Source organism: Strongylocentrotus purpuratus, unplaced genomic scaffold, assembly GCF_000002235.5.
Source record: "Strongylocentrotus purpuratus isolate Spur 01 unplaced genomic scaffold, Spur_5.0 spur5_scaffold_8, whole genome shotgun sequence".
Classification (NCBI taxonomy): Eukaryota; Metazoa; Echinodermata; class Echinoidea; order Camarodonta; family Strongylocentrotidae; genus Strongylocentrotus; species Strongylocentrotus purpuratus.
The window spans coordinates 7,358,754-7,382,852 of NW_022145614.1; the positions used below are offsets into that span (position 1 = coordinate 7,358,754).

The 24,099-nt window shown below is 38.9% G+C and overlaps 1 protein-coding gene across 2 annotated transcripts in view; it reads right to left on the reverse strand.

Annotated features, from left to right (window-relative positions):
• Positions 1-2,216: 2,216 nt before the first annotated feature.
• LOC578691 (ras-responsive element-binding protein 1) overlaps positions 2,217-24,099 on the reverse strand; it is a 47,414-nt gene continuing 25,531 nt past the window's right edge. For both annotated transcript variants that reach the window (XM_778846.5, XM_030975275.1), the window contains exons 2-3: positions 21,097-22,211; positions 2,217-10,123 (exon numbers count right to left, since the gene is read on the reverse strand). In XM_778846.5, the coding sequence (XP_783939.4) occupies positions 5,000-10,123; positions 21,097-22,211 (6,239 nt within the window). In that variant the 3' untranslated portion in view covers positions 2,217-4,999. The remainder of the gene's footprint in view (positions 10,124-21,096; positions 22,212-24,099) is intronic.

Genomic DNA, 24,099 nt, shown 5'->3' on the forward strand with positions numbered 1-24,099 from the left:
CGAAGGCCTAAAAAAAAAAGATGTTGTATTGCCCTTTGCGACCGACCCAAAAATCTTGAAGTCTGCGGTCAGCTTTTTTTTAAAATCAATTTTTAGGAAAAAAAGGTATTAAAGCATTCAAAATGAAAAATATCAGCCAAAAGAGGGAGTAAAAAAAAAGTTTTTAAAAATTTCTGACCGACCGATCCATGTTTTGGCACCTAAAGGGCAATACATTTTTTTTTTAGGCCCAATTGTTTTCTCAGTACTCTGGTAGTTAAAGGAATGCTTGGTGCCACCTTCAGTGAATAAATAGCAAGATATAATGTTCATTTCAGTACTTAATTTTCTGGGTGGGACACTTTCACATACAGCTTTCCAGGGCATTGTCATCAATTTTGGTATTACATGTTTGTCAAAGATTTCGTCTGCTGAAAGCCAGAAGGGTGTTAACTCTTTGTAAAAGTATACAATTAAGTTAACTTCCTTCTAGCGCTCAGCAGATGGGGGCATGATGAAATGTTGTGAGATTTGCTGAAATAAGAATGAAAATGCCAGTGATAAAATTATATAAAAGTAAAAGATGAGAAAAGTGTATAAACTGAGGTATGTGAATGGCACTAAAATACATTATTTGCCTTTAACCTCAGAAGAATGGATATGTTTATAAGTGATTAAATGCACGAATTGAGTATAATGTAAATGTTGACATATTACTGCAGATGATTTAGTAGTTTTAGATTGTGTGAATTTGCATTATTACATGTATTCCAAGATTTGTGTATAACAGGTACTATTTTACATTTGTCACTACTCATAGTTGAATTGCATATAAATCTTTTCTGAAAATATTTTTAAATTGCGAAGTTGTGATCGCTTGGTGTGCTGAAAGTAAAATTGTTTTATATACCTAATTGGCTCTAAAAGAATAGGAAAAAAAATAAGTTGTCATACCTGCCTCTACATCTTCAATTATCAGTTTTGACAACTACTTTATCCAGTGACCGTTTTTTGCTTATCTTGTCACTGAGAAACCTTTTCCATTAGAATATTTTAAAGTGCCCGTTATGACAGAATTCTCTGAATTTTTAGTAAATATTGAAAGACAAAACAAGGCAAGGGTGAAGTCTATCAGTGTGATAAATTCACAGAAAAGAAAATGCAGAAGTAGAAATGGACCTGAAAACCAAGATTTAGTGCAATGCCAATGGATAGGGAGGGAAAGAGGAAATGGAGGAGACAGAGATGGAGTCAGAGGAGAGAGAGAGAGGGGGGGGGGGGAGTAAGAAACACAAAAGAGGTGAATGAAAAAAATTATTTAGCTTGAAAATGCAATGAATACATGTAAATACTAGTGCTTTCACAGATATCTCACTCGGGGGGGGGGGGGGGGGGGGGGTTCACAAAGATCCCAAGTTGGACTTTAATTATGGAAAGCCGTTAGCATCTATGAAAATGGTAATTCAAATCATTCATATTTTCTATTGTCAACAAAATTTCATGTTCTTGATGTGGAATTTACGAAAAGTCTTGCTTTTGCTTTTGAATATATTTTATTCTTTGGCTACGAATGGCCCTCCATAATTTTGACGTCCAACTTAGAGTCAAGTTTGACTTAGGATCTTTGTGAAGCACCCCCCTGAACTCGAATCATTCTTTTGACTCTCCGCAAGAAGGTCGTTAATGCCATTGACAAGAAGTAGCTCTCACATCCCTGTTGCAGGCAGCCCACAATTTGCTCATACTTCTAATTTTCACAACAGATTGGTAGTGTTTACCATTTGTACGTTTCTTTTCCATTGTAACAGCGCTGCGATACGTTCGTCTGTAATAGCGCTCAATAAGAATCAATTATTATTATACCATTTCTACTTCACACTTTCTCTCAGTCCATTTTCCACAATATCTATTATTTATTCTTTTCTCCTCTTCCCTTTACGTTATGCACCTTCTTTCTCTCCTCCACTCTCTCTCTCGTTTCTTACCTCCTTCACCCATACTTATATTTTTCCTCATATCAGTCTTTCAAACTATCTCCGTTTTTCTCTCTCTCTCTCTTCCTCTCTTTTCATTGTTGCTGGCATCTATGCTTTAACCCCTCCCCCCCCCAAAAAAGGTGCTTCTTGCCATTCATTATACAGGCCAAGTTTAGCTGGGACGACTTTTAACGGGATCTAAACATGGCTTAGAGCTCAAAATACCCCCCCCCCCCCAATAAAAACAGCCACAAACATTTCTCCATGATCATAAAACATTTATTATCGATCATTACTACACCAACAAATCTGAACATATATATATAATCTATAAAATACAACCCGCATAATCCCGTAATAATTTATTTCACAGTCTACTTAACTTCTCATAATCTCGGAAGACATGAACACTCTCCTATTTTGTACCATAACTACCACATCAAAAAATGTGAGGAAGACAATTTATGGAAGATTGTTTTTTTGATGACACATCAAGAAAGTGGACATTATAGACGACAGGGGCTATTCATTTCAAGTCAACAATACATAGATCAAGGCACGAGTGGCTAAAGAGAATTTACCTTCTTGACCAAACTAAAGCATCAGCTTGACCAACATTATATAAAATAAGATTTGTGGTCAGATTTTGAAGGGTACTCGATCCAGGTTGAAAATTCACCTTTTTCTAATGAATGAACATATCAAATCATTCATAACTAAATGACATTATATTTGCTAGTCTTCATGATTTTTGACATATTTTTCAGACCTTTTCTTTAACAGGTTGAGGATTATTTGATTTCGCGATAACACACACTTCCCATAGATGACGGCCGGAGTATACTTATGTAACACCCTCAACAGGTTGACAAAGCATTAGGAATCCTCATAAAGCAGATATAAAGCAAAATTTTGATCCCAAAAAATCAAACTAATGTTGTAATGCATTTGTTTCATTTCACCCACATGATGCCTGACAATGTACATGTCATGAATTATCAAAATATGACAAGTCTTTTTACTTAGTGTTTAAAAGCTTAAAATGATATGCTATGGCCATATGAATATCTACATACTTCCAACCCAGATAACATTACAGAAAAAGAAGGATATGGTTTCTATTTTAAAATTTTGCAGCAATTACAGATATAAAAGAGGGCCAGAAGCAAGGAGATCTTAATATTTCCTATTTCATGAAGATTACAGAAATAACAAAAATGTACATATATTTTCAGAAAAAGAAAAAAAAATAGTTACAATTGCCACAACCTTTCATAAATCATAAAATTATCTTTTATAAATTCAATAAACAAATATGAAATCCCAATTTAATACATTCTGATCAGTTTCTATTTTTTCATAAAGATTTCTGCCAATCAATGACATATGTTAAAGATCCATTTTTATTTTATAAATGATTTAAATTAATCAGTCTTAACACAATCAATGTGCTTTGTAATAATATCGCAAACCTAAACTTATCAACAAACATATGCAAACGTCTTTTTTTACCATTTCAAATGTGAAAAGAAAAAATTCAACTCAATAATTTTGATAGTTTCCTTTAAAACAGAGAGTCACATAACTCTTAATGAATCAATACTTTCCATAATCATTTTAATATTTTACATTCACCAGGTAAAAGCCTTAGTCATTTTCAAGTATGATATAAACATTATTACACACCTGTCTCAGTAGTACAGTATCTTCATACATTGCTTGTGCCCAGTCTAAAACACATAAATATTTACAACCCTTTTTTTTTCTCTCCCCGAGAGATATATTCTGTGAATTAATCTCAACATATCAATTCTTTCATGTCCCTCCACTGAATATACAACTGTATGACTACCTATATGCAAGGAGGTTAAAACAATGTGTATGAAATAAATGCACCGTTATCAAGTCTTAGTCAGGTTAACTATTTAAAAGAAAAAATCATTTATGGACATATAATTTCCAATAAAATATTGCAGCAATTCGAATTCAAACAATTCAAGCCCTGTGGTATACCACATTTCTTGATTTTGATATTGATAAATGTGCCAGTAATGGAGAAATAACAACAAATACATATACATATTGTATGTGATACAGCATGAACATATTAAACAACAATCAGAATCAAGGATAACAACTTTTCAAGTTTTCAGAAGAAAAGAACTCATAACATAACACATTTAAATGATTATAGAACAATCCTTTCAACACTAGTAGTCAATTTCATCTTATACATGATATTTCATTCCAGTTGATAAAAATTCTAACTGTTAAATGAAAAACGAATCCCACTTGGAAATACATTTCATTTACATAAAAGTACAAAAACAGAATATGCAAATTAGTGTTCAGAATTTTAACTAGACTGTTTAGAAAGTAAGTTTGATGTCTTTTCTTCTTTTAATATTTGAAGATCACAAGTATAAACAACCAGAAATAGACTTACATCAATATGTTTCAGAAAAGAGAACCATATATTCCACACACAAATAGAATAGTTGTATCTATACCAGCATATCGGGTCCCACTTCAACACGGTAGTCACGACATGGGAATACCAAGACTTACTTTTTGCCAGGAAATTGAACTTCACCTTTAAATATCCCTGTATTTCAAGACTTTACACATACAGGCACAAATTATGACATCATAAAACCAACACATATATATTTCAATTAATGAAGTCTAATTATTGCAGAGGTATATGGATTCCGGCAAGGCAGAATTATTTTTGAAAAGGCACAAGACATGCAAGATGAAAATACTGAAGTGGAAGTTCGAGAAAATAGGAAAATACAAAGGAATGTGAAACTGGAAAAAAGATTCAGAAATGTCAAAAATTGTAGAAAATGGAAGAGATACTAAATTGAAAGATCGATATCAAAGAGGCACGTATACATTATCATGAATTCTAAAGATAGAAAGGTGACATTTTCTTATTCTTTCATGAAATTTTCAAGACATTTTCAAGACAATCAAGATAGTTTAGTGATGGAATGTAAATCACACAAGGATATGTACAGATGATATGTTTATAATGCTATCTATCCATTTGATACTCCTAGAAGTCTAGCAGCTGAGTCAGCGGATTCAAGCATCTGATCAAGAACGGAAGAGTCTTGGATTCCTAAGAGATTTGAGATGATGTCGTTCTTTTCCTCACCTTGTCCACCAGAGAAGACATCAGAGGGGTTGGCGACATCCTGGGCCACCAAAGAGTCTTCGTCTTCTAAGAAACTGGACACGTACAGCCCCTGCTGCTGGGTGGGTTTCCTGGAGCCACTAGGATTAGCAGAGGTTGCAGAGTTGCGTTGGCTTTCTTGCGTAGATGTGGGCGACTCTGGGTTCAGGATGGGAATGGCTCCGTCATAGTTGATCTCATCGTCTGTGCCATAGCCATTCATCTGACCGTTCTGCAGGTCCAGGTCAGAGTTCAACCAGTTCTCAACTGCCATCAGTTTGTCAGTGCTGCCCTGTAGATCTTGTACTGCACCAGTCCTCAGGGCCTCATCAAGCTTTGGAGACTTGGTCATCTTCACAAGTTGAGCCATGCTGGGACGTTTCTTACCCTTCTGACCCAGACGGAATGGGACAGGAGTACCATTTCTGCTGCCCTTGTTGGACTCTCCTAGGGCACTGACACTGTCTCCAAGATTAAGAGAAATATGGGACATATCATCTAGTTCTTGTTTGGCTTGATGATTACCTTCTGAAACTTGTTGCCCATTGTCTCCATTCATAACACTGTTCTTGATACTTCCAGAGCCGTCCTCTTTCAATGACCAATTAGCCATTTCTTCTCTGCTCTTCTTGTGCAACTTCATCATATGGCGATGACAGTTGAACTTAGTGGTGAAAGTTGCCTTGCAATCAGTGCAGTGGAAAGGGTGTTCAACTTCATGTACTTTCTCATGCTTCTCGAGCGTTGCAGCAGTCTTAAAACGCTTGCAGCATTGAGTGCATTCAAATCGAGCTCGGTTTTTCTTTCCCTTAGAGCGAGGCCTTGAATTGGAAGAGCTCAGTCCAGCAGCTGCAGCGAGTTGAGGCTCAGTTTCATCTACATCATCACCAGAATGCTGGATGCCTTCCATTCCTTCTTCTTCTAAAACCTCGTCTACATCTTCCCCTTCCTCTTCTCCCAACCCTTGTGAGACCTCCTCAGCAAGAGAATCTCTAGCTTCATCTTCAACCATTGATCCTTGATTGGTAGTGGCACCTTCGTCTTCCCCTAAAATATTAGTAGATTTTTCGTTCACTGCACCAACCTTGACAACTCCCTTGCCAGTAAACATTTTCACTTTAAGAGGAACACCTTTAGACTTCTTCTGTGACTTGGAATGGGTAGTTGACAAATCTGCTGGAATGTCTTCAGACTGTGTGGTGTCTTCATCATTGCTCTTTTCACCATTACTGTTGTCCACTGTCAAACACAAGGGAGCTTCTGAAGCAAGTTTAGCATCCAGTTGTTGATTCACGATATCAACCGAAGTGGAAGCAACTTTCTTGGCCTCCGGGTAGATGCCTGCAAAGTCAATTTGTGGATGGTTCTGTTCATAGTGACCTTGCAGCTGGGTTCTTGTGGTACACTTAAACCCTTTGCATTCTGGACACATGAAGGGATGATCTTGTCCACCAGGCACTGAGCCTCCAAGACTACCAGGTCTTGCACCACCATGACGCCTTACTATGTGTCTCTCACAGTTTGATTTAGTTGAGAAGTTGGCACCACACTGAGGGCATTGGTAAGGCTTTAGTCCAGTATGGGTGAGGATGTGCCTTCGGAGAGAACTGATCCATGGGAAGCGCCGGCCACAGTAGGGACAGCACTGTTTGCTCTCAAACTTTGTTCCCCTTCTTTCCTTTTTGTCTTCCTTGATATCCTTCTCACTGTCATCTGTTGCTTTCTCATCTTCCACAATCTGGAGCGGTCCACCTAGTTCATCATCTGCAAATGATTGATCCAGCTCTGGTTCCTCTACCTTGACTGACATACTTAGATCCATCGTGTCACTCACATTATCTTGATAAAAAACATTGCCATTTTGAATGCGGTCGAGTCTTACTTCTGGCGGTTCCTTGACATTGGTAAACATTTCCTGGCTCTCTTCATCTCTGTAGTCATCATCTGTTTCACGGAAAATTTCTGAAACTGTGAGCGGTGATCGAGATTCTGGTGGTGACAAGAAGAGCTTGAACTGATTAGAGTCGGTAGCTGCCAACATCTTGCTGACACTGGCAAGCTCTCCACTGGAGTCTGACCCAACACTGTTATGTGGAGAAGGACCAAGTTTGATCTGTTGAGATGCACCAACTGGAGTGTTGGGTGAGATGAGGGGGACAGCAGTCTTTGATGCTCTTGATGTGAAACGATGACCTGATGAGGACTTGGCCATGAGTTTGAACTGCATAGGTGTGGCACTCTTTGGGATGAAGGATTGTTGGGATTCACACTCATCAGAGTTGTTGTGGCGACGTACAATATGAGCTTCTAGGTTTGCTTTCATGGTGAAGGCCGCTTGACAGAGGTGACAGCGATAAGGTCTCTCATTGGTATGGCTTCTGATATGTGACTTTAGATGACTACCACGTTTGAAATGCAAAGGGCAGTGTGGGCACATTAATGCATCGGAACCTTCATCGTAGAACTTATGATAGACTTCCTTGAAACGATGCAGGCCGAGTGAATTTGCAGGCTTGACAGAGAAGTTCAGTGGAAGAGCTGATTTAGGCATGGACAGGTCGATAGGGGTGTCTTCTGTAAATATTGAGGTTCTGCGCTGTCCAACCCTTGCAACGGTGCTGCCATTCTCAGGGCTTTTCTTCAGGCTAAAATCTAGTGGCTCTACCTGCTCTCCTTCAGTGTCTAACACAGGGGTAACACTTCTTGACTCACTCTTTATAAATTTTGGAACTTTGATGATGGGGGCATTCTTTTCATCCTCATGCTGGAACACAGTGATGTAGGTCTCCACTTCATCTGCTTTCACTTCTTCATGTCGCCTCATGATGTGGCGGGCACAGTTGCTGAGGCTACTGAAGCCTACCTGACACTTGGTGCATGTGAAGGGCTTCTGCGGTGTCTTCTCATGAACACGCAGATGGTTCTGGAGGTCTCTGAAGAACTTGAAATCTCTATCACATATCTTGCAGACTGTGCATGGGGAGCTGTACTTGCCTTCATCGTCATGCTTGGGACTTGGGTTGTGAAGAATCACCTCCTCGGCTTCTTCTTTGGTATTCTTGTTATGTCGCTTCCGAACGTGACGCTCACAGTTGGCTTTGGTGGTGAATGCAAAATCACAGACCTTGCATGAATATGGGCGTTCTCCACTATGAGTGCGCATGTGTCTTACAAGGGTGCTCTTGTCTGCACTCGCATAATCACACAGCATACATTTGTAAGGCATCAGACCCATGTGGCTGCGTGTATGGACCTTCAAGGTGCTAGAGAAGGGGAAGACTTTCTTGCAGTATTTGCAGGTATGGGTGCCTTTCTTCTTGTTGGCATTTGATAAATCACAAGGTTCCTCTTCGATTTCCTCCAGTGATGCAACAAAGTCTCCTTCAGCTTCAGCTGCTGTTATGTCCCCAGCTTGATTCTCAGGAACTTCTGCCGTTGAATTATTCTGATTGGCAAACTCACGAGGCGTGTGCATTTCCATGGCTACATCACCAGATTTTGGTTCAACGGCACTCTCGATTCTACTCTCTGATCCTTCAGCAACGTCCATTTCTGACTTGATTTGTGGGACACTTCCAGCTGTTACACCCTTGACTGGGGAGTGCTTCATAGGTGTTGACTTGGTCTGTGCAATATGGACCTGTGCACCTAGGGGGTTGGAGAAGTGCTTCATAGCTAGTAGAGGTGAAGCTTGAAGATGCTGTTGAAGCAAAGAGCTCTTTGCTTTCTCTGGAGATGCAAGAGAGGGTCTGCTCAGCATACTATTCAGGATAGGTGCAGGGCGGCTGCTCTCTGCTTTGTCATTGTCTTTGGATTTCTGTGGTGACTTATTGGGTGAAGTTTGAGGTACTTTCTGAGGTGACTGAGGAGGGGATATTGGTTTCAGATTCAAAGCAGCAAGGAATTCATCGCGTGAAACGTCTTCGTTTGAAAGCTCAATATTCTCACTGTCAGCATACATCTCTTCATCCCCAATTATGGAATGTGATTTTTCATGATGAAGGTTTAAGGCACTTTGGCAGGGGAAAGATTTGTTGCAGTCTTTACAGGCATATATACTGTCCATGTCGGTTGTTCTGGGTGAATTCTTCTCGCACCACAACTGAGCAATGAGGGCAAACTTTGGAGAAGAGAATTCAGCAAAACCCAACTCCGCCATACTTGAGAATTCTTTCTCTCCCGTTGTGATAGGGGATGGGGCTTTGCTTCTTCGATGAGCCATGTGGACATGCATACGTAGACCCTTCTGGTTGCGGAACGTCGCATTACAAATCATGCATTCCAGTACTTTGTTAGGGTGTTGCTCTACATGTGTCTGGAGTCCATTCCGACATAAGAATGTCTTACCACATATTGGGCACGACAGTTCCTCCTCTATTTTCTTCTCCTCATCGATGCTTTCGCTCACATGAGTGTGTGTTTCCCCCGAGGACAGGTCCATGGGTTCATCCGAGATTGCTTCGTCAGAGCTTTTCACGACCTTCATACTCAGGTTCAGAGGCCTTTTCCTTTCCACCATCAGCTTCTTCTCTGAAGACTTCTTCTCACCATGATGCGCTCTCTTTTTAGCTGGTTGACCGTCTCTCTGCGGAGACCCACCCTCCATGTCCAGGTTCTCGATGAGCCGTCTCGAGGGAACACGCTTACGAGGCTTGGCATAGTCGTGCTTCACCACGTAATCCGGAGGAGGAAGCTCGCCTCCTTTCTCATGGGTGCGGAGGTGACGATGCATGTTGCCGTTGGTGGTGAAGGACATGGCGCACAGAGGACATGTAAAGGGACGCTCTCCAGAATGGATCAACATGTGGCGGTCCAAGGAACTGGTAGAACTCAGCTTCTTACCACACATGGTGCAGGAGTGAGAGCTAGCGGCGTTGTGGGTACGGACATGGAGAGTCAGCTCATGGGCGTTTACGAAGTCAATGTTGCACACCTGACATGTCAAGGACTCTGGACATTCAAAAGGACGCCTTCTCTTCATGGAGTTCTGCAAAGATGACAAAAAAGTAGAATACCTTTCGTTAATATTTGCTCTCCAAATTAATCATGAAATTTTAAAGAGAAAACATCTTTAATTCAATTGATTATTCCTAACATAAGACCTATGATTGATATATTCATATTAGCCATTAAAAGACAAGTCTCAATTGCTATACATGTACATTTAAAGAACAGAAAAAATTGTCCTTTTTAAAAATTAATTATCTAAAATGCAGCATCTGGATAAAAAAGACATTTGCCATGCTGACCATACACGACATCAACGAAAGAGTAAGAATGATTGAATATAAATACAGACATAAATTAAGGAAACTAATTCTTTTTAAATATATTTCATGAAAAAAGGCATAATTTGGTAATGTGCCAATGTTCATAACGTTGTTTATTCATCAGTTCACATAAATATAGAGCATGTACATGTATCATGGACCAAAATAAATGAACTACATGTACTAAAGCCAGAGATCATGTTTTAGGGTTTTACAGCATCGATAAAATGACAGTTATGATGGGGGAAAGGGCTGATATTCAAAACTGAGTATCATATAACACCACACGGTATGTGGTGTACACGTAGTTCTTGATGCGAATGATGCGTCATGATTTTTTTTTCCCTGTATACTTGTGTGTGTATCCCATTACAACCAAGTTTACAACCAAGTTGTCACTTCTCTGCTTCAGTTTTATAGCTGCACTCTCATGATTTGTTATGATCGTGCATCGTATTTACTCTCTGAAACTTGAACGACCTCATCGATTCTTCAAACATAGCCCAAAATGCCAGCAAACACTTTGAGTTTTATTTAAGCTGTTTCAGTCCTGATTCATTCAGCCAGCATCACTTCATCTATACAGCCACATTCACTCAAACAGGGGGGGAAAAAGGGGTACTAAAAAACCTCAAGGACTTTGCAAGATTAGAAGTAAATCTTTACTCCCCAATGCCTCAACTCATAAACCCCCACGGTTTCCATGACGACCACAGGACTATGTGCACTATTTTGTTTCCCAACGACGACGAGCAAGCAGGGAGGGAGTAAGACGAGGAGTGCTAAAGCAGTCTGCTGAAGATGAATATTACATTACTAACACACCCTGGATTTGTAACACTCGCAGGATGTGGGTCAATTTCTATCGTTCTAGTCGATAGTTTGAGGGGGAAAGGAGGAAAAGTTCAACCTTAGACTGGAGATAACAAAATGGCTGAAATTAGAGAACATGTAGGCCTATTACTGATACTGTTGGGGTATCACCTTCTTCTCTCATTAGTTTCATGTTCATCTCCACTGTACACAAATAGCTGCAATGATGCAACCACAGGGAGAATCATAACTGTATTGCCCTCTCAACCTACTGTGGACATTTCATTTACCATACAAAACTTATCAAATGGAATTGATCAAGCAGTGCTAAAAGCGAAATCAATTCACTTTTCTTTGTCACACATCATTGAGCAAATAAAAGAGTTATTAAAATGCAGATTTATAAAAAGTTTGCTTTAAGAGCGTCAATTATTGGGATCATGATAATAAACTCAAGTATAATGATTAAGTGTAAGGATTAAAGTAAACTTTGGGGTATAATTAAAATTTACGAAACGTAATGTGAATAACGCTGATTGTTGTAAGTTTCAGAATATTCAGAATATCTCTATGTCAGTTCTTTCAAGACAAAAATCATATTAAAAAAATGGAATGGCAATATTGATAGTATTAATGTAATTATTCCTATCAATGTGGAACCTTATAGAAGGGTTTCCTCCATAAATATTCCATCATATTTCTCCATCTCCTTACACAGCATCATAAGCCAAGAAATCAAAGGATTCCCTAAAATTAGCTCAAAATTGGCCTTGGTTGAGGGGCAAAACTTGGCAGTGTTCTCGAATTGTTTCTATGCAGATTTAAGATACCCTGTATGCTAAATAGGGTTTTCTCACAAGCCTCCTCCATTGAAGAAAGAAGATTTATTATAGTAGCTGTTGAAATGTGTAACAAACTGGCAAAGTGTAAAAAGTTATGACGTCACACTGGAAAATTTTCCATAAACAGAATTGAATTAAATTCATCTTTCCCTTCCCTTTAATGGATGACTTTGTTTTATCTGTTTCCATAAATACAGCTATTGTTCTGAATGCATAATACATTTTCCCAATAAAATGACATCTTAGATTGAAAAATGACAGATTTGTCAGTTCTAATCAATGTCACCAAATTGAATTAGTGATGGGAGTCTCGTATATTTAAAATATGGACAAACAAAATAAGCAATAAGCTTCAACAAAGTAAAGAAATTTTCTCAAGATGAAAAGCATGCGGAGATAATATGTTTTTATCCCCATCTGTGCATTATCTATCTTTTGGGGAGGGTAATAAAAAAAAGTATCAAATTTACCACATTTTCTTTTAATTTCCTTTATATTTCAGTAAAAATGCATGTATTTGACTATATGAAGGACACTTTTTTTATAACGCTCCATTAACAAAACAAGACAAGAAAGTACGAGGTCTAAAAGATGAGCTCAAAGGAAGCAAACAGTTGGGATCTCAGAAAACGAAGAGAAGACAAAGACAAAGAGATTGCAAAGATGCTAGACAATGTAATTGAGACTCATTCGAGAGGCAAGATGGCTGCCATCCACTGATGGCTAGCTAACCGGCTGCGCCCCTTTCCCTCAAATGACTGCATCCTGCTCTGAGAGCCATGAGAGACAGAGACGACATCATGTGACTGGGCTAGCTCCTGGAGGTTGTTATGCCAGTCGAACCCAAGCGAGGGCAGTGCAGAGAGTCGCTAACAGGGAGGATGTAGAGATTGGCATGGGTAAATTGGTACATCCTGTTAGGGCTGCATCCATCCCAAGCCGGGCTCTAATGCTTCATGATAAACCAGTCCATGCTGTCTTCTAATATATGGCTGGGGTCTGTCTAAGTAACGTAGCCAAGAGGCCCACTCATCTATTCCTCATTGTCTTCAACACAAACTTTCAAAGCACTAAATGTCCATTTTCTATCCACCCCTTTTTATTCTGTTTTAATATACCCTTTCTTTTTTCCCATCTTAATTAATTCTCTCCTTTCTAAATTCCTTTCAATCATCTTTTCATCATTTCATTCTATTCTATTTTATTTCTTTTTCGTTTTATCATTTCCTTCAAACAAAAGAGTAAGCTCCCAAACTAGCAACTGCAGAATGTTTTATGTTCATATTTTAGGTATCGAGTCCCACTAATCTCTCACATGAATTGTTTAGTCTTCAAATCAGGTTTATTATATACTGTACAATCTTACCTAGGAGTAAAATAGAGGTTACTGCCATAAAGGCGAAGTTTCAAACTTTGCAAAATTCCATACATAGTCTGAAACATGCAATCATTCTAAACATATTGATCACACATCCATCCAAATTATGATAACATAAGTTCTAATAACTTTGTCTCAATATCTTTAAAAGCTAACAACTAGATTTGGGGTAAAACACATCCAAAACCAGCATAATTTCGACAAATGTACAGTCATAGCTGTTTGCAGGGTAGTTTTTCAAAAGCAAGCATCTAAATTCCATCAATCTACAAATCAACTTTGACTTTGACTCGACTCATCTCTTGCTCCTTAAGCCAGAGTCAATTTCCAAGCGCGCAAATTCATCACCACTGCTCCGCTCTTCAAACTTTGTTCAAAGTTGTGTGCTGTGATTGAAGCGATAACTGAGAGGGTCTCTGGCGATGATTCATACGCAGGATTAGGATGCTGAGAGCTTGTTATCACCCCATAGCAGCAGCTTGCTTTATACAACCAAAGCTACGTGGTACACGCTTGTCGTCTGCATTACAGAGAACTCTCGTGTTCCTCCCTGATGCAAACGTGCTTGATTCAATGTAATACTACAGATGGGTTTCAAAGATAAGCAGTGCTCCAGAGTTGTAGAAGAGGAGAAAAAAAAACTAGGTTTGGAAACTTTTGAGGAGGAAGTAAATCGTTCGTTGAAAGTTCGCTTCTTTCTCTCCATCTGCTTGTAACTGGCAGGAAACCATGTAGGGTCCACGTTTTTTCTGTTCTGTTCTTTAGAAACTGTAAATCATCAGTTTTACCATCTTTTCATCGATCAAACTACATAGTCCCATTTCTTGGTAATTGATCAATCATCATCGTAAATAAAGTTAATCTATTGTTAAAGTATTGAGAGCTGCTAAAAAAGGGTTAGCTAACAAAGGGCTGAAATAGTACGGACAAGCTCCATCAATTCACTTGTACAGAATGAATTATTACATTGCTGCACAGGAAGCAGAGTTTAGTGTATGTTGATGTCAGCTAGTGATTAACAACAACAATGTGTAATTGATCATGTTTAATATGATGATTTTATCTATATGTTTAGATCTATAAATGACCCGTTTAAAAAATTATCCCCTTTGTCCCCTTTCTTTGTTTATCTTTCATAATAGTTTTAGTTCAATCCTGTGTACTTTCCTTTTTATTTTTATTCATTCACATTGTCAATTTATCCATCCATCCATATTTTTTTAATCAATAGAGGAACGTGAAAGGAATGCAGATAAAACATCTAAACTCAATTTATTCATAAATCAATACCATTTCCAAACTTTTGACTTGACTGGACAAACTAACTAAAACACTGATCATCTTTATTGATAGTCTCCAACTCTCCATCAACTCCTAAACTCCCTCCATCAATTCGTAGGTGGCATAATTACTAAGGGAAAGTAATAAATGCCATGAACCAATTCTTTTAATTCAAATAACAGGAAACTCCTAGAGAGAGAAAAAAGAAACCCAACCTTTTTCTCTCTCAAAAGAATCTTCATAGCCATCTAACCAAGGGAAGATTTAACAAACATGTTTTCTCTCCTCAGTTTGAGCAGACTGGGAAGTCATCTCCTTAAACATTCCCTCGAGACATCAGCATTTATCTGAAACTTATTCATACAAAGAAAACCCAGCAAAAAAAAAGGGGGGGGGGGCAATTACTAAAGTATCAAGAAGAAACAATACTCATCGAAATATGTTATTTCTTTTCCATGGAAGTTTTAAGCCAGATAAGGAAATTTGAGAATGTAACGTAAGAAATGAAGAATTATTTCTTGAAGAAAAATGCTGAAGTTTGACAATGAAGAAGTCAGATTCAATTTAATGGAAAAAGTCAAGTCGCTTAGAATGTCAAAACCTCTTTGTGGCAATCTTATTATTTGGATGGAATTAATTATTTTGTTCATGATGTGTATGTCTGTAAGAGCGCTATATAAATGCCAATATTATTATTATTATTATTATTATGTGAAACATACTTATGCTCATGTTATGTGAACTACAAATATATAGGCCTATCACTAAATTTGTGTAACTCCAAATATGGGAAACATTAAATCATATATTTTATTATTTTTCTTTTATTTCTTGGCCAGGAAAGTACTCCTCTCATAGTGGTCCCTTAGTCACTGTTACATATTAAGAGGGAACAAGATATATTATGTAAATCTTTTATTCAATTCTAGTACTTCATTTTCTGAGTTGGCTAAAATTTCACCTCTCCTATGAATAATTTATTTGTTATCTGTATAAAGATCATAACACTTACAAAATCTGCTATGATTGAGTTGTTCCTGTTGTTGCTATTGTTTGTTGGTTGGTTTTTTATTGCTTCTTTGTTTGTTTTTCTCTACAATCCAACTCATTGTAATCAGATGCCTGCAAGGCTATGCATCATGAGTGAAGATAATGTAAAATAATTCATATCTACCATTTTCTACCAGGATGCAAAATAGATGCAAAGCATTTTTTATATGATAATGGATTCACTGTCATTTCCAATATCATCAAAGTACAAAGTCCGCTCTGGTACAGATCATAGATACATTCATATTCACAATATTCTGTTCATAATGTATTGTTAAACTGAAAATTAACAAAACTGCTATTGTTATATGAAAGACATCTTGTTCCAGTACGAGTGGTGATGTTTTTAATCAAACGTAAATAATGTCGGGTATTCCTACTTGGAAAAAAGAAAGTTTTCTCGTTACACAATGAAGCGTACCAAAAGGAAATTGTAAGTACCGGTATAAAGGAACTGCATCACAAATGTAACATCAGATTACATGTGCATTGACATTATATATAGATCTGAATAGCAGAGGAGATGGTTTTACTTGTTTTCAGAAAAGAGAAACCTTGCTGTGGTAGGAAATCAGGAAATGATAAAGGGAAAGAACTGAGCTTTGTAGGAAGTAGGAGCGTTAGATCGGTATGTGGACAAACAATTATCACTTTCTTTACATGGCGGTCAGTCCCTGATTCTTTGCGTGCAACTTTCTCAATGTTCTCTGAGTGCCGCACCATACACTAAGTTGTTTGTCATTATTTGTGATATTATTGTACATGACTGAGGTTGTTGAGGGTATCGGGGTGGAGGCTCAAAGTTTTTTTTTTTAATTCTCAATGTTATCACCCTTTGAATTACATTTAAAATTTAATCAATTTTGACCATTCAAAAGGATCGTGTGTTGTACATTGTCAATAACAAAAGTGTTTTTTTAGGTGTAGACAGTATACAATGGAGATGCCGGCAGACATCATCATATATTTTCACTCTGTGAAAACTTTTATCTACCAAGAGCAAGGACTCGTTTCAAACTCTTAGTTGTTGCCAAAATATGTCACCATGAAATGCAGACCACCATATATATATATATATATATATCTCAGAGTCATCTGAATAAAGATGGTGTTATCAGCATCTCATCGCCGCCGATCCAACAAGCCAGTCAGAGCAAACATCACCTCACAGCCATGTGACCCACGTCTTCTACACAGGTCCAAAGTTCAAATGCCAAATTGACAACTCAAGTAAAGAGATCAAATTGCATTAATCTCTTATCTCAAAGCTCAGAGTGTCATTCGGTCATAAAACAAGGCATCACAAACTTTTATCAATTTAATATTCTGTTTTACTGAAAATGAAATGCAGACTGAAGGACTAATCAAAAATATCTTCTGATGAATGTTAACATAAAAGGGTATCTTTAGGTTAAACATACAAGCACGCTGCATTAGAATACATGGACTGTGATACTTTAAATGACACAACTTTTCTGTAGTTGCTCATGATCTGTAAAATGATGCTTTTTGCAATTTCCTCCTTTATGTTATTTTCAAACAGAAATTCTCATCCTTATCTTCTCTGACTTATATATCCAAGTTAAATTTAAGTTTATCATTTTGAAATGCTGAAACATGTCAATATTGCATTACATTCTCCTGGAGATAGGTAGGGCTTGACCCTAAAAGGCGCCAGGGACAAACGGGTGCCCAAATCTAGGTCCAGACCGCCTCCCCAAAAAGTTAACGTGGGACCTGACATAGGATGGTATACGATAGCAGAAAAAGCATCACGGCGTTGTACATACATGTATGTAAGTCCTATTGGGCATGTATCATGCAAGTGGGAAAATGAGCATCTGGCGGTGAATTATGAATAGATAGGTGCAATTGTCTCGCTTTAATCAACCCTGCATCTTTGCCTACATGTACGTCAGATCCAGCATCTGTCCTCTCACAATACCCAGCACTCCATCTCAAATGTCACAAGATATATTTGAGGATGCAGCAAATTTTTTTAATAACAGGCTCTTCGTCAAAAGCAAGTCATCCCAATCGACTGCAACATCATCATCATCATCATCACTGGTAGCCGTTACCATAGAGATGATGCGGGAGAGGAGGTGAGGAGAATCTATATTGCTTGAAGGACTGCGGGATCCTCCAGAGCGTGTCAAGGAGAAAGACTTCATCAAAGCAGCAGAGCGTTGCTAGCAACCGTCTCGCAGGGTGCTGACGACGCAAGATGAGAGATAGAGAGAGAGAGAGAGAGAGAGAGAGAGAGGGGGGGATACCAGACCGAGAAGAGATATTGGAAGACAGACTGAATTGTCATTAAGGGAGAGAGAGAGAGGAGTCATCATCCTCATGGCAACCTAGCAGAAAGGATGAGAATCTTCACATATGGTGCCGTCTATTCAACAGCATTGCTCATCATCACCTGCCTCTCCATCTACAATTATCCAGAATCTCTTTTTCCTTCTCTCCTGGTGTTTTATTCCCTCACTTGACTATCTTCACTCAGTTTATAATTCCTGGCAGTTAATGTGATCTTCTTCATCAATGTTTTACCTCTTCTCTCTACAATTGCAGCTCTCTTTTCCTCCCATATTTCCACTCCCCTCTTCCTCTCCCTCTTCTCCATCTCCATTTTTTTCCACCTGCCTCCCCACTCCCTCTCTCTGTCTCTCTCTGTCTCTCTGTCTCTCTCACTCTCTCTTTCTCTTTCTAAGCTCTCTCTAAGCTCTCACTCAAGCACTGTTACATTCTAACATCTCCCAATGTAGGACTGATTCTGCAAATAAGTACTATTTCAAAATGTTCACATCAATATTTCTTGTAAACACCCATCTTAATTTTAGGGTTTTTACAATCCTTTTCTTGCACTTCCCTTCAAATCCATCCATCTATCCACTTCCTGGTAAGACCATGCTCATTGCCACTCTCTCAGTTTCATTTCACATACTGTACAGACAGACAGGGCAACCCAACCAACGAGCCTCTTGAAATGAATCTTGCCCTTTAACTTGAATTCCCTGCTCAGTCGGTGGAAACATTGCCTGTATTGGAAAGCCAGATGGTGAGACGCTTTTACACTCCTGTATCAAGTCCTCATATCAGCCCATAACCATCTGATCGGAAAGTTACAGAATACTCCAGCATGGATGAAAATATCACCATGGATTCTCGAACATGCAACAACATGTTGGATATTACATTCTTTATTCCAGTTTAATCTAAATTATGGAGACACAAATCACATTAATCAAGTGCCCTTTGTATCCATCACAAGGCAAGCCCATGTATAGTATGTACAGTTGGGTCATTTTGTAACCTTAGCTTAATACTATGTGATGATAAGCATGGGAGATGGTATGCTTTTGGAGAGAGAGAATCAGGATCCTGTTTCATCAAACTTAATTGTTATCAACCACAAATGTTAAAATTCTATGACAAATTTGCTCTCAGCCAATCAAATGCCACGATTTCAGTAACTTGTAACAGATATTGTAACTTGTTATTGAAAACAAGTTTTATGAAACAGGGCCAAGATCTAGCTCACTGGGATGAGATGCAAGATTGCTCTTGAGAGGGTAGGTACATGAAACAACAGAAGAGAAAAAGGGAGAGAGAGAGAGAGAGGAGAGACTACCAGCACAAACTCCCAATTAAACAAATATCGCTGGTTGTATGCATTGTGGAGGTAGTCAATGCTATTGTGCGATATATCTACAGTGAGTAGCAATTATAGGCCTGTTTCAACAATCCCATTCCAACCTTTGGACTCTCTGTGAGAGAGAGAGGCAGCAGAGAGGAGAAAAAGATAAGGCGAGGGATAGAAAGAGAAAGAGATTGTGATATAGAAACAGAGATACAGAGAGAGAAAGATAGAGAGAGATGGACGGATATTGGGAAGAGAACTGAAATAGGTAGTGACTTGGAAATTGTAAGGGAAGAGAACAGCCTTATAATCCATGCTCTATACATGTAGGTCTACATTGATTGAAAAAGAGAAGTAGAAAAAAGTGAAGAAAAATAAGCAGGAGTGGCGAAAATATGAACATAAATTTAGGGAAAGTGAATGAAGTTGACAAGAAAAAACACTTTAAGCCTAGATATCAATTATAATGAAAAAGAAACAAGGGTAAAAGTTTAAGTAAATTTCTTACAGACCTTACCACCCCCCCCCCCATCTTCTTTCTCTCTCTCTCTCTCTCTCTCTCTCTCTCTCTCTCTCTCTCTTTCCCTTTCTGCTTCTCTCTCCCCTCTCCTCCTCTCCCCTCTCTCCCTCTCTCCTCTCTCTCTCTCTCCCTTCCATTCTCAAATCCTATATATCTAATGTTTGGGGTGTCTTTCTAAAACTTCACATTCTCTAGCAATTTATTAATCCTAAGCAAATATGCTTAAACCTAACCAGGCATACAGCACATCCATACACGTATACAGCAGCTTGAATATATATACAGCTAATCTGAATACATGTACATTACATGGTATCACATACCAATCCAGTCAGAAGCCGTATTTAGGATGATAAATACCCTAGTAACCAAAACCAAAGTTCATTAGTACATCAGACTTCAAGGAAAAAGATTGGCATACACTCCCGACAATGCAAGGCAAGATAGCATCATAAAGTCCCTTGGACTCGGCTCGGCTTGAGTTATCTATTTGAGTACAAAGTACCTCTCTTTCCATGTCATCATGGAGGTTATTATTGAGCTAGGGAGGACTGTAAAACAGTGAGGTACTAAACTAAAAAACCAAATCAGTACATTTCCATGCATGCCTAGCGGAGCACCTCCTCCCTCTGTAAACAAGACCTCTCTCTAACAATGAATGACATTCTCCCCGCAAATCAGAGCAAAATGAAGCCACAACAATACACTGGATTTCAATTATCATTATCATAGTCTATGACGCAGTCAAATCATCTTGTTCTTGTGGAATCAATGCACACATGATGTATCTATTTGGCATAGGTCACTTTCTGCTATTTTCATGTTGTGGGACGATTGGCTAAAACTGGTTCAAAATACATAATCAGTGATGATTCCTACATGTATATCATTTTTTCTATGTGTGATTCCTAATTGATTCTTAATGTGATTTGTAATCGTTTCTATACTTCCATTTTCCTTTAAAAGGATTGGTATCATCACAGCTGACATGTTGTATCATTATCATAACAGTTCAGAGTAATTAACTTCAAATGTTCAGTTGGTGTGGACTGACTGATTGATTGATTGATGTATCTGTAATGTTGATGGACAACAGTACATGGAAATTGCACCTGATGGCATTGAGAAGAAAAAAAAAGAACACCTGTTGATATGATTCTTACCTTTGATGGAGTGCTGTCATTGGATAGAGAGCTGGTAGGCGACGTCGCTCTTGCCTTCAGTGACCCTCCATCCACCCCATTCTGAGTCTCCCCCTCCTGGTTCAGACATCTGTCACTCCACGTTGCTGACTCACCCCTCCCCGTTTCCTCAAAACCCCTCATGCTGCCACTGCCAAAGCTACTAGCATTCGACAGCTCATCCTCCATCAGTACCGCCGTAGCTAGGGCCACCCCCGATACGACGGCTGCCGCTGCTGCCTTGGCACTCAGAAAGTCTACCTGGTCGCCGGGGATAGCGTCGTTCTCCTGTAAGACTGACATTGATGAGCTTGATGTCTCTGCCTCATCATCAAGCTTTGTGTCACCATCCTCCCCCTCCTCGGTTGGATTCTGCCCCCTCTCCATTGCCCCAACACCTGTCATGGGTTGCTGTGATGAAGCCACTTGATCCACGCCGGCTGTCGTGCCCCCTCCTCCTAAGGCTGACTCACCACCAGCAAGCTCTGCTTCTGATACAGGGCAGCCAGCATTGCCAACAGAGCTATCCTGCAAGTCATCAACGGTGGTGGCAGCATCATCATCATCATCAGCGTTGCGGGACGACGCATGCTCAGGCGTTGCTGTGTCACACGGCTTTACACCATCCACAATCTTACCATTAACATCTTGTTCTATTCCATCTTGTTCTTTTCCTTCTTGTTCTTTTTCTTGTTCTTTTCCTTCTTGTTCTTTTTCTTGTTCTTTTCCTTCTTGTTCTTTCTCCTCCTGTTCTTTCTCCTCCTGTTCTTTTTCTTCCTGTTCTTTTTTCACCACAACATCAGCATTAGTTTTTTTTGAAGATTTCCTAGTCACTTGCGGCTCATGAACATCTCCATTTTGCAGATCTGACTTTGTTGTCGCTGTTGATCGCTTCTGAACTTGAGTTTTCTTATCCTTGGCTAATGAGTTCCGCCTCTTTGCCGTGGGTCTCTCTCTGCTATGGCCGTTCACTGATCTCGCTGGGGGCTGCTTTCTGTCCACGGATTGACGACCCTTAACAGACGACCTCCTCGTCACTTCTGATGCTGGCTCTGACTTGGCTTTCTTCCCTCTTCCTGTCCCCTCTCCTTCAAGGTCTGTAAAGAGAGGCGATACACAAACAGGGATATTCAGATTAATTACCTCAATGATACTCTATCTCACTGTATCAAATGCCTAATTCCAACTCAAGAAGAGAGAGAAATAGGGTCTTCCTCCGCAAGTTGCCTATTAATTGGGAAACTATTTCATACAGGAAAGGGAATGGATCTTCAGATTAATTCCTTCAATGAGAAATGACTTCAGAATATCGAATGTCTTAGTTCATTACACACAAATGAATAAAAGCTTAAACCAGCATAATATGCGCATGCATGTCAAAACTTAAAGTAGCCTGTTCAACAATTTCTTATCTCATAATTGTTATAGCTGGCATATTTTTGTGTGTATTTTGTTTACATTAAAATAAAAATCATTATATTGAAATATATTGATGATCTTTAACTTTGCACAAACACTCTGTTCCCTATTACATCTCAATTTCCAGCCTTTTACTCACTGATTGTATACATCATAGCCTACAAGTTGGGAGGTTGAATACAAAATATGTGAAGAGAAGTGAATACCGGTACATACAGTAATGTCCAGGTTAGTAACATATGATGGATTAAGTTAAAAGTAACACATCATTTTAAGGACATATATCATTGACATCATTCTTTCATCCCCTCATTGATCTCTTTCCCTCTCTCCTTTTCTTTCTATTTCTCTCTATCGCCCTCCCTTCTATCGTTTTTTCCGCCCCTCCGTCTCCTCTCTCTCTCTCACTATCTGTTATTCCCTGTCTTCCATCCCTCTCCTTCCCCTTTTTCTATCCCTCTCTCTTTCTCTTTCTCCCCCTCTCTCTCTCTCTCTCTCTTTCTCTCTCTCTCTCTTTCTCCCTTTCTCTCTAAACAGCTCTATTTCTTGCAGCTTAGGCATCATCAATCAATCAATGCAACACTGCAAATATTTCACTTCCTTGTCTTCTCACTACACTGCGCAGCACGCACACACACCCTCCCTCACACACACACACACCACGTTGTTGAACTGATCAAACACAATACCCAGAAACCAATCAACTGTATCCCTGCCACACCACTCAAGGCAAACCAGTGCACAGAGAGAATGAGAGACAGACAGACAGAGAGAGAAAGAGAGAGAGAGAGAATGAGAGAGAGAGAGGGAAAAATCATTATGGGTGGATGTGTTTTCAGATATTCAGTATCGCTCTGTATGATTTATGGTATTCACAGGAAGATGCATTTGAAAACAACTCAGTACAAGTAGTAAAGTGAACGTTGAGTTGTTGGAATGCACATTTACATCTGGCCATATTCTTTCATTGACTGCATTTGTTGACATCTGTACAACAGAGTTACTGAATTAATCCCACAAAGCTTTAATCATTAGGTCTATTGGTTGTTTCATGTTAAACAGAAGATAAATTGCAAATTTTGAGAAAGTTGATTAAAAGATCAGACTAGCAATGAACATACCATTTGGTTTGCTCATCTTCTTCAGCCCACAAAATATTTTTGAATATACAACTTTAATATCCATCCTCCCTTCCCCTCCCCTCCAATTTCTCTCCTTTTCCTCTCCTACCCCCCCCCCCCCCCACTCTTGCATGTTTTAATAATCAGTAACAGAAAATTACTCACAAAAACAAAATTTACTGATGTTGAGGCTTTTAATCTTCTCATCATAACAAGTTTGCATCATCATGGTAATGGAAGATGGAAGATAAGAGGATGACTTTAGATATACTTGTTACCATGGTGACAGCAGGTTCTCATACTGAAAGCAGTACGATAACATTCTAAAAGTCTGGCGATTGGGAATGTGATATTAAAGATGACAGTTTATGATATCAAAGCTGTCAATGTTATAGGTTAAAAGAAAATGCATCCCAAATATCACTCAGAAATATAAATTCACAGA